Raw genomic sequence first — 13,699 nt, forward strand, 5'->3', positions numbered from 1 at the left:
CAGACAAACACACAAACATCCTGTTACTTTATTATAAGAACTAGCGGCTACGCCCCTAGAGGCCTCTAGTGGCACTTTAAATGTTTTTGTTTGATAAAGTCTCTACTTTAATTTTTTTGTACGATACCTCTTTATTTGACGTTGAAGTCTCCTAAACGTGTTTTAAAATTTCGATTTTTTTGTCATTTCTCTTGGGAGGGTGGTGGTACCCTCCCCCAAAATAGTTAAAAACCTTCCCGGGACTTATGAGAAGCTACCCTGTTAAGGAGAACCCGATCGGTTCAGCGGTTAGCGAGATCCTTCGGTACACACAGACAGACACACAGACACACAGACATCCTGTTACTTTAGTATAAGGATTAAAAAGATATTTGGCTAGGGATGTATGGGGAGAGGGGGGGGGGGTAGTCTAAATTCGAACAAAAGTATGTTACCTAACACCTACTCTAACTGTAATTACTTTCCATGTTTTTCTCTCATTGTCTTAATCTATTTTCTTTTTAACTTTTCAACATAAATCTTTCTTTTTAAAGAGAAATTAGACGTATTATCTCAAATGAATATCTTTAAAACAAGAATCATTTTTTCTAAAAACGTAGCAACAATTAAAAAAAGAACAACAAAAAATTATAAAGTAGAACCTGAATCTACGCTAGTTGAAAAATGGATATATTATTTCATAGATCTTACACCAGATTTTTATGCTTTCTAATAAAGTGAAAAAGGCAGCAGGCGATACCTCCCTTACACCCACTTTACCACATCCCCTCCCCTCCTACTGGATGAAATAACCAACCAATAAACTAGGTGCATGTTAGCAATCTAAATTAACATGAATTTTTACCTTGTCACAATTTTCTCGTATATTCTATATCCATAATTAAAAATGTTCTATAATGTACTAGCGGACACGCCCCTAGAGGCCTCTAGGGACACGTAAAATTGTTTCATTTCATTCTATTTTAAAATACGCTATTTACTAAAAATATTTTTTCGCCGATAGATGGTGTTGTAGCTAATTACAAAAATGTCTGCAGGGCGGCGTTTTTTTATTTTTGTCGATTTATCTTGAAAGGGTGGTGGTATCCTTCCCCAAAATGGTTATTAACCTTCCCAGGACCTATGAGAAGCTACACTGTTAAGGAGAACCTGATCAGTTTAGCGGTAAGTGAGATCCTTAGGTATAAACTTACAAACACACACACAAACATCCTGTTACTTTATTTTAATGTATTTAATTTCAGAAGGAATGTTAATAACAATATTACTTGTAACTGGATTATTTTGTACGGTTACTTCTTCAGATAGCAGAATATCCAGGTAATTTTTAGGAGGGTAAAGGAGAACAATATTGGTTCAGCGGTTGGCTAGATCCTTCGGGACATACAAAAAACGCTTACTACTTTATATAATAGGATGCATAAAAAAGAAAGTATATTTTTTTATACTTTTGGTTTTCTGTGTTTTTTGTGTGTAGCCAGCACTCTTTGACAAATGCTGTTTATTTAATGTTTATAAAGTAATATCTATGAGCATAATTGTTCTTGTTTAAATAACAATTCAGTTTTCTGCAGTTTTCTTTAATAGTTTTATGAAAAAAAGGGTTTCGTCGTATTTTCACAGTAGCTTTTATCCTTTTTCTAGCCCCTGTGGGGAGGGGCTCTAGCACTGCAGGGCATATTTTCTAACCTTGCGGGGCAATCATTAACATTTACGTAACCTAACCTAACCTAAAATAACCTTTCAAAAGCTACTGTGAAACCCACAGCTTCGTTTTCTTTCCATGTTCCGTTTTCCTTATAACAAATATATGTATTTCATAAAAAAAATGTGATAAAAAAGTTCAAATTGTTGATGGGGCACTATTGAAATTCTAAATTTTCTCAAGAAAAATTGAAATGCTTGAAAAAGAAAAATGTAAATTAAATTTGTGTTTGTAAACACACGTTAAAACTTTTTTTCTATCAAAGTTGAGTTTGATTTGATATTTCAAATTGTATTTTTTAACTTTTTCTATTTTAACAATAGTTGATAATTACAACTATGCCTCTAATGGGCTAAAAAGGCAGGGATTTCTTGGGCTAAGACAATGGCTCAAAAATTGATATACCTCCCTAATATTCACCTATTCTGTAGATTAAATACAGTTGTTTAAACGTTTAAACACCCAACTAAATTATCCAACCAATCAAAATTTAATAAAGTTCCAAAAAGTTGTCAAGTCAACGAATAAAAAAAATGTTGACATAAATGTTGTTTGGGGACTAGTGTAATAAACAGCCCAATGTCCCCTCCCTCCCTGCTAAAAAGGTGAATAAAATGTTAATTGCTACATACAAATGAAAAAGAGAACTGTTTATGTTGTTGAAAATTCAAAATTAATCAATTAAATGCACGAAAATAAAAAAAAAAGTATTCATAAATAGCATAAAAATATTAAATTAAACTGCAAAACAAATTATGTCTAAAAAGCAACGACATATAGTTAGACTACACTAAAAAAATAACTGGCTTCTCCAGAAGAAAGTGTAATTTGCTTTATCTTAATTCTAATCGTTTAAAAGTTGTTGTAAAACTGAATATATTTAGAATTAAAGAATCTTGCTAACGGCTGAACCTATATGGTATATCGCCCCTAGAATAAGATATCCCCCTTCCCATAGACGTCCAAGAGGGGGGGGGGGGGTAAAGGGGTGATTATTCCCCCACCCCAAAATTTTGGATTTTCAATTCCCCCCCCCCTAAATAAAAAAAATATAGATTACCCCCCTCAAAAATTTTATTTTCAAAATTATACCCCCTCCCCCCCAAATAAAAAAGCTTGGACGCCCCTGCCCCTTCCACCTCCACACCTAGGAAAGAATTGACGGTCAGGTTTAGATATAAAATGACAAACGGTAGAAACTTAGCTATAGAGTAACTGATGCTACTGAAAATAGGTTATTAAAGTTAGAAATACAAACACATTAATTAATTTTTACACATTTATTCCCACGAGTTAATTTACAAAATACTGCAAAACCGTGTATAGTTTTAATGTAGTAGACTAGAATTTTAAAAAAAACATATGAGATATTGATGAAAAATTCACAAAATAAGACTTTTATCAAATTTATTTACAATTTTGTTTAGACCTTTAAATTTATAATCTGACACTCTACAAGTGTTAATGTTCCTTTGTCCTACCGTATCAGAGCTTCGCTTGTATAGATGTTGTTATCCTTGTTTTCTTAATAATTGTGTGGGTATGACGAAAATCTGTCAAGACAATCTCTGAACGAATTGTTTTCTTCATTTTTTAAACAGAAATATAGAAATACATAGTTTAGTTAGTTTTGGTGTCTTTCCTAAAATTGAGAATACTGACAAATATTTGAAAAGAGGGATTGACATATTTGGGTCTGGTTTAGACTTCCAGCTGATTTTTAAAATTGTAAAAGGTTGATTTCTCTAAGACTTACAGGCGGCTGAAATGCGGCTTCCGAGCCCTGCATATTATATTCAAATCAGAAGGTTGATGAATACATTCTTTTAATAATTATTGCTAAAGGTTATTCCAAAAATTAAGTAAAGTAACATCAAAAGTCAATGCTTTCACAACAAAAGAGTTATTTCATTAAAATAGAGCAACGTTAATCATTTTCATATATGTACAATATTTATTGGAAGATTTTTTTTTTGCTTTTATAACAATTCTATAAACCCTGATATTAATAAAGTACAGAAAATATTAGAATTACACGTTGCACATTTTTTTCTTGACGAACTGTACTTTTTTCAATACAGGGAAAATAATGTTGTTGTTTTTTTTTATTTTGAGGGGGATAAAATTGGGAGTTTCAAAGGTTTGAGAGGGGTGATCTAATGTACTTTTTTTTTTTAATTTTGAGGGGGTTAACATAAGGGTTTATAAAGTTTCAGGGGTTAAACATCGCTTAGAAACGTAGCTGCTGGTATGTAATTAAGGGTATAGCTACATTTATTTGTATGAATACCATTCATCCTAAATATGTGTTTTTTTAATTACACAACGAATGCATTAAAAATGTCCTCAATAGTAAGATATTTTTACTTTTTGGCTCATATCTAAAAACTTTAAAATATTTTTAGGACTTGATTATAAATATGCTTCGCTATCAATATTGTACCTTATTGTAATAGGAATCAGTACTCCAAAAATCAGTTTAATCGGATGATTATGTCACATAAAAAATTGTTGTTAAAAAAGTTAAAAATCAACATGTTTAAAATGGACGTATGGCATTTTGGTAATAATTATAGAGTTGCTAGGCCTTCTAAATCGTACCTAACTACAGGAATCATCATGCAAAGTTTGAAATCGAGAGGACAAATCTAAATTGCTTAAATTGACGAAAAAAAGCTATCAGTTACGTACGGACGTACGATAGGACAGTGTACGGACCGACCCTAATTATAGAAAAGCTTCGCTTTTAAAATTAAATAGTGTTCAGTTTTACTGAAAACATAGCAAAAAAGTTGTACTTATAAGGTTCCAAATTCAATATTTATTGATATGATTGATAATAATGAATTTCATGCAGCTTGACATTAGCGTAACATTTAATAATCATAAAAATTGTATAAATGTAGATTTATAGGGAAATTACCAGGGATATAAAGGAATAAGACAATGGCCGATAAATTGATGTTCATTCTCAATGATGATTTACGAAATATCCCTTTTCTATTTTACAATTAGTGGTTGAATGGAATCTCAACTTAGTGAACCAACTAGTCAATATTCAATAAATGTCCCCAAAGTTGTTAATCCAACGAATCAATAATTTCCTTCCTGGAAATAACGATTGACAATAAATCATACCCTCACCCCCCCCCCCCCCCCCCTCCATTAGGATAGTTTGGGGTATGCAGAAAAAAGTGTTTAAGATATTTTTGTTTTATTTCTCAATATCTTTACTCTTGGTATGAATGCAATAAATTTAAAATGTCATTCAAATTTTATCAAGTAAATTCATATTTTGTAATATATGCAAAAGTAAATTTCATAACGCCCCTAGTTTCTTTATTAAATTAAAATTAAATGTAGAGGTTCGACTTCCGACCACTCCCCCCCCCCCCCATGAACCCTATGGGGGCGAAGCCCATTGTGGTATATAATTTACTTGTAAACTGAGCTGTACAGGGAACTAAAGGGATAAGACAATGGCCAATAAAATAACTTACATCCCCGATGATAATATATACAAAATTACCCCTTCTGTAGATTACAACTAGTTATTGAAACTTTTTGGACACTCAACAAACCAATCGAAACTTGCTGAGCCAACGAATAAGACTACGTTACTATAAAACTTGGGGAACTAGTTTAATAAACAGCCAAATTTCCCCACCCTCCCTGAAAACTCTGCCACCTAAAATGTTGTTAAATGCGAAGCTTTTCTAAAATTAGGGTCGGTCCGTCTGTCTGGCCGGGACAGTCAGCACTTTCGCTTATTTGAAGAGGTTAGAATAGTCGTATCGATTTCAAACTTTGCATGATGATTCCTATAACAATTATTTTAGTTATGACGAGAACGCTGGGTATAAGAACTGCCAGGCCAACGGAGGTCACGTAGTTTCTCAGGTAAAGTTTTTTTCCAATTATCCGATGGATTAGAACCGTTTCTCAGCCAGATGAAAAAAGTTATATAACATCGTATTAAAGGCAACTTTCTATGAAAAAAGGGTCCCTAACAAAATGGTGTAATCTTATGATTTTTAGTTTTAATATCCGCGGAAAACTGTCCTTGATTCGATGCGAAATAAAACTATTAAAAAATAAAATATTTGTTAGTTTTGCGACTATGCATAAATACAATGAGATTCTTTGAAATACGGGGGAATCAAAAATGACAACACCCTTTGGTAGCGAAGCACCAAAAAGCATGGAATGGACAAACGCACTTAGTGAATTATAAAGCATATGTTCAATGTTTATTACAAAGTAAAGAAAGAGAGATAATATGCAAAACTCAAAGTAAATTACAAATCCTTTAAAGAATGAGGTTTTGAATCATGACCATTAGACACATGGACAAAAATATGTATATACTAGATGCACATATAGTTTAGAAATCTTTACTGAAAATGTCAGATATCTATCTTTAATAACAGCCGAGAAAATCACATTTCCCCTATAGATTACGGGCTTACGAACAGAGAAAGTAAATTGTATAGTAGCATTGTTACTAAAAAAGCATAAGCAACGTGCATTTTGTCCATTTGAGTATTAACGTGCAATTTGCAAAACAAAAAGAATGTAAAATGAATTACCTATAATTGCTTATTTATACCAATCAAGTGTAACTTTATATTTGGATTAATTAACAACAACGAGTATTTCCATAAACAATGTTGGTCGTTGCGCTTTGTTGTGTTAGATTTATTCTTATTTCAGTTTAAATTGCTTCTCGTGATAAGTTATATATAGAAAGTCTAAGATTATTTAGACCCTAGATAAAGGAATGTACAAGCATACTCATGTTTTAGAGTAGCTACGCATCCAAAACATGTACTTTTAAACAAAACCTAATTATTAATAAATCTTAAAGAAGCTTTGTTCTAGTATCTAAAAGTATAACCTTCATTATTAGCTTTTAGATTTTCATAATGCAAAAAAACTGTTTGACATTACATTATTGTCCATTTTTTTATCACATTAATTGTTAGTAATATCAAATAAACAATTATGGCTAGTTTTAGAATTATCAGACGATTCCATCAAAAAAAGAATTCTGACCTAACAGTCTTTTATTATTTTAAAGTGCTACAACTTATTTAAATCCTTAATCATAAACTGGCTTGGAAATTAAAGTTTCATGATTATGGCAAATTTTATGAGAGTGAAAAATATACTCAATCTAATTTGATATATATTTTTAATCAAAGAAAGATTATCTATTTTTATCCAATGCAGTTTTCCTGGACTATGTAAAACTTTTGTGCTATTAATATATCGAAATATATATCAACATACGATTAAACAGGGATCTAAAGGGATAAGTCAATGGTCGATAAATTGATGTATATCCCTAATAATGATATACATCAATTTATCCTAGTGGTTGAAACCTTTTGACACCCAACCAACCAATCCAAATTTAATAAAAGTCTTTAAAGTTGTTAAGCCAACGAATAGGAAAAATTTATTATAACACTATGGAGACTAGTGTAATAAACAACCCTTATATCCCCTCCCACCCTGAAAATTAAATCTTGTCATAACCTCTTCGATACCCTCGTACAAGCGACACTTTGACATCTGAGGTGAATTCTTTAAAAAAAATTAGCTCCACTAATCGCTTAGTGGGGCAAAATTGTTTTCGTGAAAAATCCTTCAAAATCACTAAAAAAATCTACAAAAATTAAATAAAATCTTATGTTCATAACCCTTCTATGATTTTGTTTAATTTTTGTAGATTTTTAATGTGATGTTGGTGGATTTTTCGTGAAAACAATTTTGCCCCACTAAGCGATTATTGGGGCAAATTTTTTTTAAAGAATCCACCTCTGGGCATTCAAGAATGACTATGGGGAGTTAATCTATCCCTTTCTGTCCAAACACCCAAAAATTAGGTTAAGAAACATCCAATAGATATCCAACTCTTTGATTGTACAAACTTTTCCTAAAAGTCCTAACTGTGCATGGTATTAGTTGCACTTGTTTAATGCCAATGCATTCCCTCTAGTAAATTGTTAATTAGTCGACATAAATGTTTTTTTCAATCCAATACTTCCAAGTTTAACAAGGTAATACGATAGTAATACAATTAGCTAAAAAGCTATCCAGTGAAAAAATACTTTTTATTTAGCTAAATGCATTCACAATTTTTGACTTATCATGTGTCAAATTTATTCTTTTCCCTTTTTTTAGCATAGTTTTTCTTTGTTTGTTTTGGTTTGTCAGTCGGTTTATTTCAATGCATTTTCGTTAAATATCTTTTAGAAATATTTTTCAGCCTAGATAAAACGTTTATAACATCTAAAAAGCTAAAAAAATTAGTCAAAATAACAAACTAACTCATCGTTATATGATAACCCTTACATAATTATATTTTAAGGATTATATCTAAAGTGGAGCCTTAGAAAAAAAAGACATGATTTTTGTAACACATTTAATCTAAAGAGTTCAATTTGTAGATTACTCCGTGACGTTTGTAAGGTGTCCCATAACACCCGCAGAAAAACGTGTTTTATAGCAAATATTTAATTTTAGTTATCAACATTGCAATCGCCATTAATCGGGGATCTAAAGGGATAAGACATTGGACGATAAATTGATTACATTCAAATGATGATTCACATATTTACCCCTTCTGTAGATTATAATTTGTGGTTGAAACATTTGAACACTCATCTCAATGAACCAAACAATCATAACTAGATAAAAGTCCTCAAAGTTGTTAAGCCAACGAATAAGACAAATTTATTAAAAACTTTGGGGACTAGCGTAATAAACAGCACAAGGTTTTTTTTCCCTGCCTGGTCATTTAGCTATATTTTTTTTTTAAAAATGTAAAAATTTTCGTGGCACAGATTTGAAAATCATGGCCGATTCATACCAGGGAGGGAGGAGACATTGGGGTTTTTATCACACTTGTCCCCAAAGATTTGTAATACCGGTTTTTATTCGATGGTTTAACAACCCTTGGGACTTATATTGAATTTAATTGGAGTTCAAACGGTTCAACCACTAATTGTAATATGCATGAGTGGTAGTATTTTGTATCCTTATTGGGGATGTACATCATTTTATTCGACAGATGTTTAGCTGCTGCTAAACGACCATTTTTACCAATCCAGTTTTTTCAACTCGCGGAAGCCTAGGAACACCCGTTGTATATGAATTATGATATTAAACATTCTGAAGAAAAAAGTTTAATTTACTTTCTCGTATTCATTTGAATCCGGTGGATAGGAACCGGTTCTCATGAATACGAAAAAACTATGTCTAGCATCGTATTATATCCAGTTTTCTACGAATATAGAAATGTACAATTATAAGATTAAAACTAGTTTTTTTAGCCCCGTGGTGCCGTTTATAATACGATACGAGAAATAACTAATCATCTCTTTGTAGTTAGAACCAGGGGCGTCCAAGCTTTTTTATTTGGAGGGGGGGGGGGGTAAAATTTTGAAAATAAACGGCACCCCCAAGCTCATTTTTGGGGGGGGGGTAATCTTTATTTCATAGAGGCTTTTTTTTGGGGGGGGGGGGTGGGTAAAAATTGAAAATTTAAAATTTTTGGGGTGCCTACGGCAATTCATTTGGGGGGGGGGGGGGGGGGTAATCACTCCTTTACCCCCCCCTCTTAGACGTCTATGGTTAGAACAGACATTAGTGTTATCAAAATAATTATATAACTTTAACTTTAATAACTTAATGTTTTACTAGCGATTACGCCCCTAGCACATAAGGGATCTGTATTAGAAGTAGTAAAGAGGGGGCTCAAGTATAGCCTAAAACCTTTATTCTTATATTTTCAACTAAAATAGCCTAAAACAATCTTGGGACATATGTTCAGGATCTCTAAAGTGTAGAATTCAATCGGTCCAGTAATTATTGGGATCTTTAGTTACAAACAAACAAAAAACATTCTATGATCCATTTTCACTTTTCATTGTAAGCAGCATATCCATTCTATAATTAGGGAAAATTTGCTCTCCGATGTTATCAGATTGTTCCAAACGGAAGGATGGACGAAACTTTATTGACGAAAAGCTTTGCTTTAACTAAAACACATCAAGAATATCAAGTAATAGTATTTTTTATTTTAATATAAAAAAGCAAATTAGTTGGAAATGAAAAATGTGTATTTTGTTTCAATTAAGTAATTAAATAATCTCTTTTTGTACTGTAATGTGAAAAATTAACAAGTATAATGTGGTATAAAAGTAATGTTTTAGATGATTGCTAAAAAGAATTAAAAGTTTTTTAATAATTAGCATAAAAGGCAAAAATTCTAAATATAAACTTTGCTGAAGCGTCGGACAGTGTTATGTCATAAAAATACGTCTAAAAAAGAGGAATGAGAGGAGAAGTGGGAAAGAAACCTTAAAAAAAGATGGATTTAGACGTATTTTTATTACGTCACACCAAAGATGAAGAAAGTCTCTTAAAAAATCAGCATGTTACTTCATAAAAATGAGGGATTATTCATTTCTTTTTGAGGGGTTTTCTTTCCCACACCTCCTCTCCTATAGTCCCTTATTTTTATAATGTCAGAATTTTTTTTGAGAGACTTTCTTCGCCATTCACATGGCCCTTTCCGGCGCTTCAACTTTGTTATCTTTTAAAACCAAACTAAACTCTTGTGGTTAAAGCATTACTAATTACCCTTATCATTATACGACAAGACACAAATTGTAAAAACTTTTACACTTGTTTAACCTCTTCCCCAATTATTGTTTTACTCTAATGGTCATCTCATAAATTTATTCTAGGTTACAATTTGACCACATATTTTATTATTTTCCAGAATAGCTTAGAAACTGATTTATTTCCGCTAAATTAGAACCGGTTCTAAGCCACAATGAATAATCATGTATCGTAACTTTTTATATCCAGTTATCTACAAATATAAAAAAGTTTACTTATCTTTGACACCTCAGGGCTAACAAAACTGGATTGAATCATACATATAATTGTACATTTTAATATCCACAGAAAGCTGTTAATAATACGATGCGATACATAACTATTAAAATGTTCAGGTATTCTGTTTGCCCCCAGATTACAGGAAAGATGTTCCACCACAAAATAAACATGGTAGGAATTTTAAAAATAATTCTAAAACAAGGTTGACAACATCCATTAAGGTAAAGCATAGAACGACTGCACGCGCTCTGTACATAAAAGGCAGGCTATTTTGCAATCAGAACAAAAATTCAATGTATATTGCTTAAATGTCTGTCAGAATCATTTTTGGGAAAACTTGATTTTTTAACCTTTTACTAAAGATAGATCGCTGAAAATGTTTGTGAAAATCCCGCAATTTACTTAATCTGGATATGCTACAATAGACATAAATTAAATGTATATCTATAATACAAAGTAGAACGTTGTCTGTCTGTTTGTTTGTCTGCCTGTATGTTTGCAGCAAAGGATCTCGCTAACCGCTGAACCGATCGGGTTCTCCTTTACAGAGTAGTTTCTCATAGGTCCCGGGAAGGTTTATAACTATTTTCTTGGGGGGTGGGACACCCCCAACCTCCCAAAAAAATAAAACAAAATACCCCCCCCCCCAAAATAAAATTTTTCTTTTTAATTTTTTAATTTTTCTTTTAAATCTAAAAAACGAAAAAACGGTTTGATCCAACCTCTTGGGGCAAAGCCCCTAGATGTACTATTACTAGTATTATATATGTACTTAATATGTTCTATTTACACCTTAAATTTTGAACGATTGACATCTGCTTTATAACTTTCTTTGTCCGTTTGTCTAACAATGATTTTTTTGTATTTGGAAGTTGTCACCCTTGTTTAGTCAGGGAGGGAGGGTGCAATGTGATGTTTATTACACTAGTCCCCAAAGTTTTATAATAACGTTTTAAACACATTTGGGGACTTTTATTGAAGCTTGATTTGTTGGTTCATTAAGTTGAGTGTCCTAACGTTTCAACTAATATTTGTATCTACAGAAGGGGTAATTTGTTGTATCACCATTGGGAATGTACATCAATTTATCGGCATTGTCTTATCCCTTTAGATTTCTGAAGTTTAGTACTAAAGCTATGTTTGTAAAAATATTATAAATAAAAATGAAAATTTAGTAAATTACCATATTTTATCCAATTATATGCCAAGTGTTATATTGAAAACCACTTTTACAATTGATTATTACACGAAACCCTTTGATAACAAAGATAATTATGTTCTAAAAGCAACGCAGTAATAACAACATATTTTTTAAAGGAGAAAAGTATAATAAAATTTAGGAATCTAAAGGGATAAGACAATTAAGCAGGGAGTAAGGGAGGGGACAATGGGCAATTAATTCAATTTAAGAGTTTTCTCTGAAAAGCAATGAAAACCAGATTTATCAAGAAAATTTGACCAAAATTGTAAAGGGATCATGGTAATATAATTTAAAAGAAAATTAGTTCTAAGAAAAAATCATTTACTTGAGAATTAAATTACCAATACATCACAATGTAGTAAACATTCTGTAATTAATCACTAGAAAAATCTTGTTTAGAACTTTGTCAACCCTTCTCATATATTTTAAACTGCCACCTAAATTCAAGGGGTTCTTAGATTGTTAAATACATAAATATGACAGTAGAGTTTCTATACATGAAATGACATTTTCTTGGGAAAAAAATATTTGTTAAAACCAGCCATTAATAACAATTTTTTCTGTCTGCTTTATTCAAAACTAACTCAGCTAGTTAGCAGGGCATTGATGCGCTAGTACCCAAAGTCAGTCAGAACCTGCTGAATTCTTGCACATTCCCTTTAAGCCAGTACCCAAAGTCTGAGACTCTTGAAAATTGAATATTCGATCCATTGTCCCCTCCTTTACTCCCTGCAATTAAGACAAGATAAATACACAAATTAATCATTCTGTATATCACAATTAGTGGTTGAAACGTTTTGAATTAATAAGAGTCCCCAAAGTTATTAAGCAATTGAAAAAGAAAACTTTATCATAAAACTTTGGGGACTATTATAATAAACAGCCGAATGTCCCCTCTCTCCTTGAATGAAACTAGTAATCAATATCAAGTATAATAACTAAATAAATATATCATTTTAGTCAGATAGATCAATTTGTCTCAAGCAACTTATTAGTAGCGAAGCTACTCTATAATTTAAAATGTCCGTCTGTCCGTATGTCTTAGTTTGGGGGAAACGTGATTTTCTCGGCTCCTATAAAAGATAAAAGGCTGAAATTCTTTCACAACATTCCCATTAAAAGGAGCACAATTAACTAAAAAACATCAATGGCGATAGGACCCCTTTTTAGCAGGTTTTAGGCTATTTTTTGTATTTTTCACATTTTTCTCCATATCTTTGGTGTTTATGGTCCGATTTCCAAAATTTTCTTAGTTATAGTATCAAAATTAAATTTCTTATTGTTTCAAGAAAACATCTATGATGGTCAGACTGCCTTTAAACAGGTTGTAGGCTATTTTTGTATTTTTCACATTCTTCACCATAACTTTGGTGTTTATGGTCCGATTTTTTAAATTTTTATAGTTAAAAATATCAATTTAAATTTCCTGTTGTTTTAAGCATCCAGTTATAATTTACTTTGACCGTCAGTCTGTTAGTCATAGTACTGAAATATAAATATTAAGAAATTAAAAACAAATGTTAAAGAAAAGGTTTTGTGATTTTTTTTCCTAATATACATGTTTTTGACAACTAATCTTTAAATTCTTATAAACATTTTTTGTGCTTCGCTACGTATGGATGTTGTCATCCTTGTATTTCATAAATTCCATAAATTCATCAAACAAAGGTGCTATGGAAGGCTCTAAATAGCAAGTTTCATAGAAGAATCGGCGCTTTCACTCAAACTACCTTGTAGAGCAATAGAAACTCCTACCCCCTTATTTTCAAATAAATTAAAGGTGTGGGGGGAATAGAGTCGTTTGTTTCTTTACTTCTTTAGGTAAGGCTTAATTGGTACCCCGCAGGGTTATGGCACTGCTGGTATAGGCTTCACTGGAT

The 13,699-nt window shown here is 31.8% G+C and overlaps 3 protein-coding genes across 4 annotated transcripts in view; 1 reads left to right on the forward strand and 2 right to left on the reverse strand.

The window, feature by feature from the left end:
- Positions 1 to 13,699, reverse strand: part of LOC145330225 (ankyrin repeat domain-containing protein 13C) — a 526,153-nt gene that overhangs the window by 381,001 nt on the left and 131,453 nt on the right. The window lies entirely within an intron of this gene.
- MED1 (Mediator complex subunit 1) overlaps positions 1 to 13,699 on the reverse strand; it is a 509,044-nt gene that overhangs the window by 363,891 nt on the left and 131,454 nt on the right. The window lies entirely within an intron of this gene.
- Positions 1,249 to 13,699, forward strand: part of LOC145330218 (glycine receptor subunit alpha-3-like) — a 74,951-nt gene continuing 62,500 nt past the window's right edge. For both annotated transcript variants that reach the window (XM_080174828.1, XM_080174827.1), the window contains exons 1-3: positions 1,249 to 1,320; positions 5,545 to 5,605; positions 10,735 to 10,789. In XM_080174828.1, the coding sequence (XP_080030954.1) occupies positions 1,250 to 1,320; positions 5,545 to 5,605; positions 10,735 to 10,789 (187 nt within the window). In that variant the 5' untranslated portion in view covers position 1,249. The remainder of the gene's footprint in view (positions 1,321 to 5,544; positions 5,606 to 10,734; positions 10,790 to 13,699) is intronic.

Source organism: Acartia tonsa, chromosome 10, assembly GCF_053477335.1.
Source record: "Acartia tonsa isolate MP-2025a chromosome 10, ASM5347733v1, whole genome shotgun sequence".
NCBI classification, from domain to species: Eukaryota; Metazoa; Arthropoda; class Copepoda; order Calanoida; family Acartiidae; genus Acartia; species Acartia tonsa.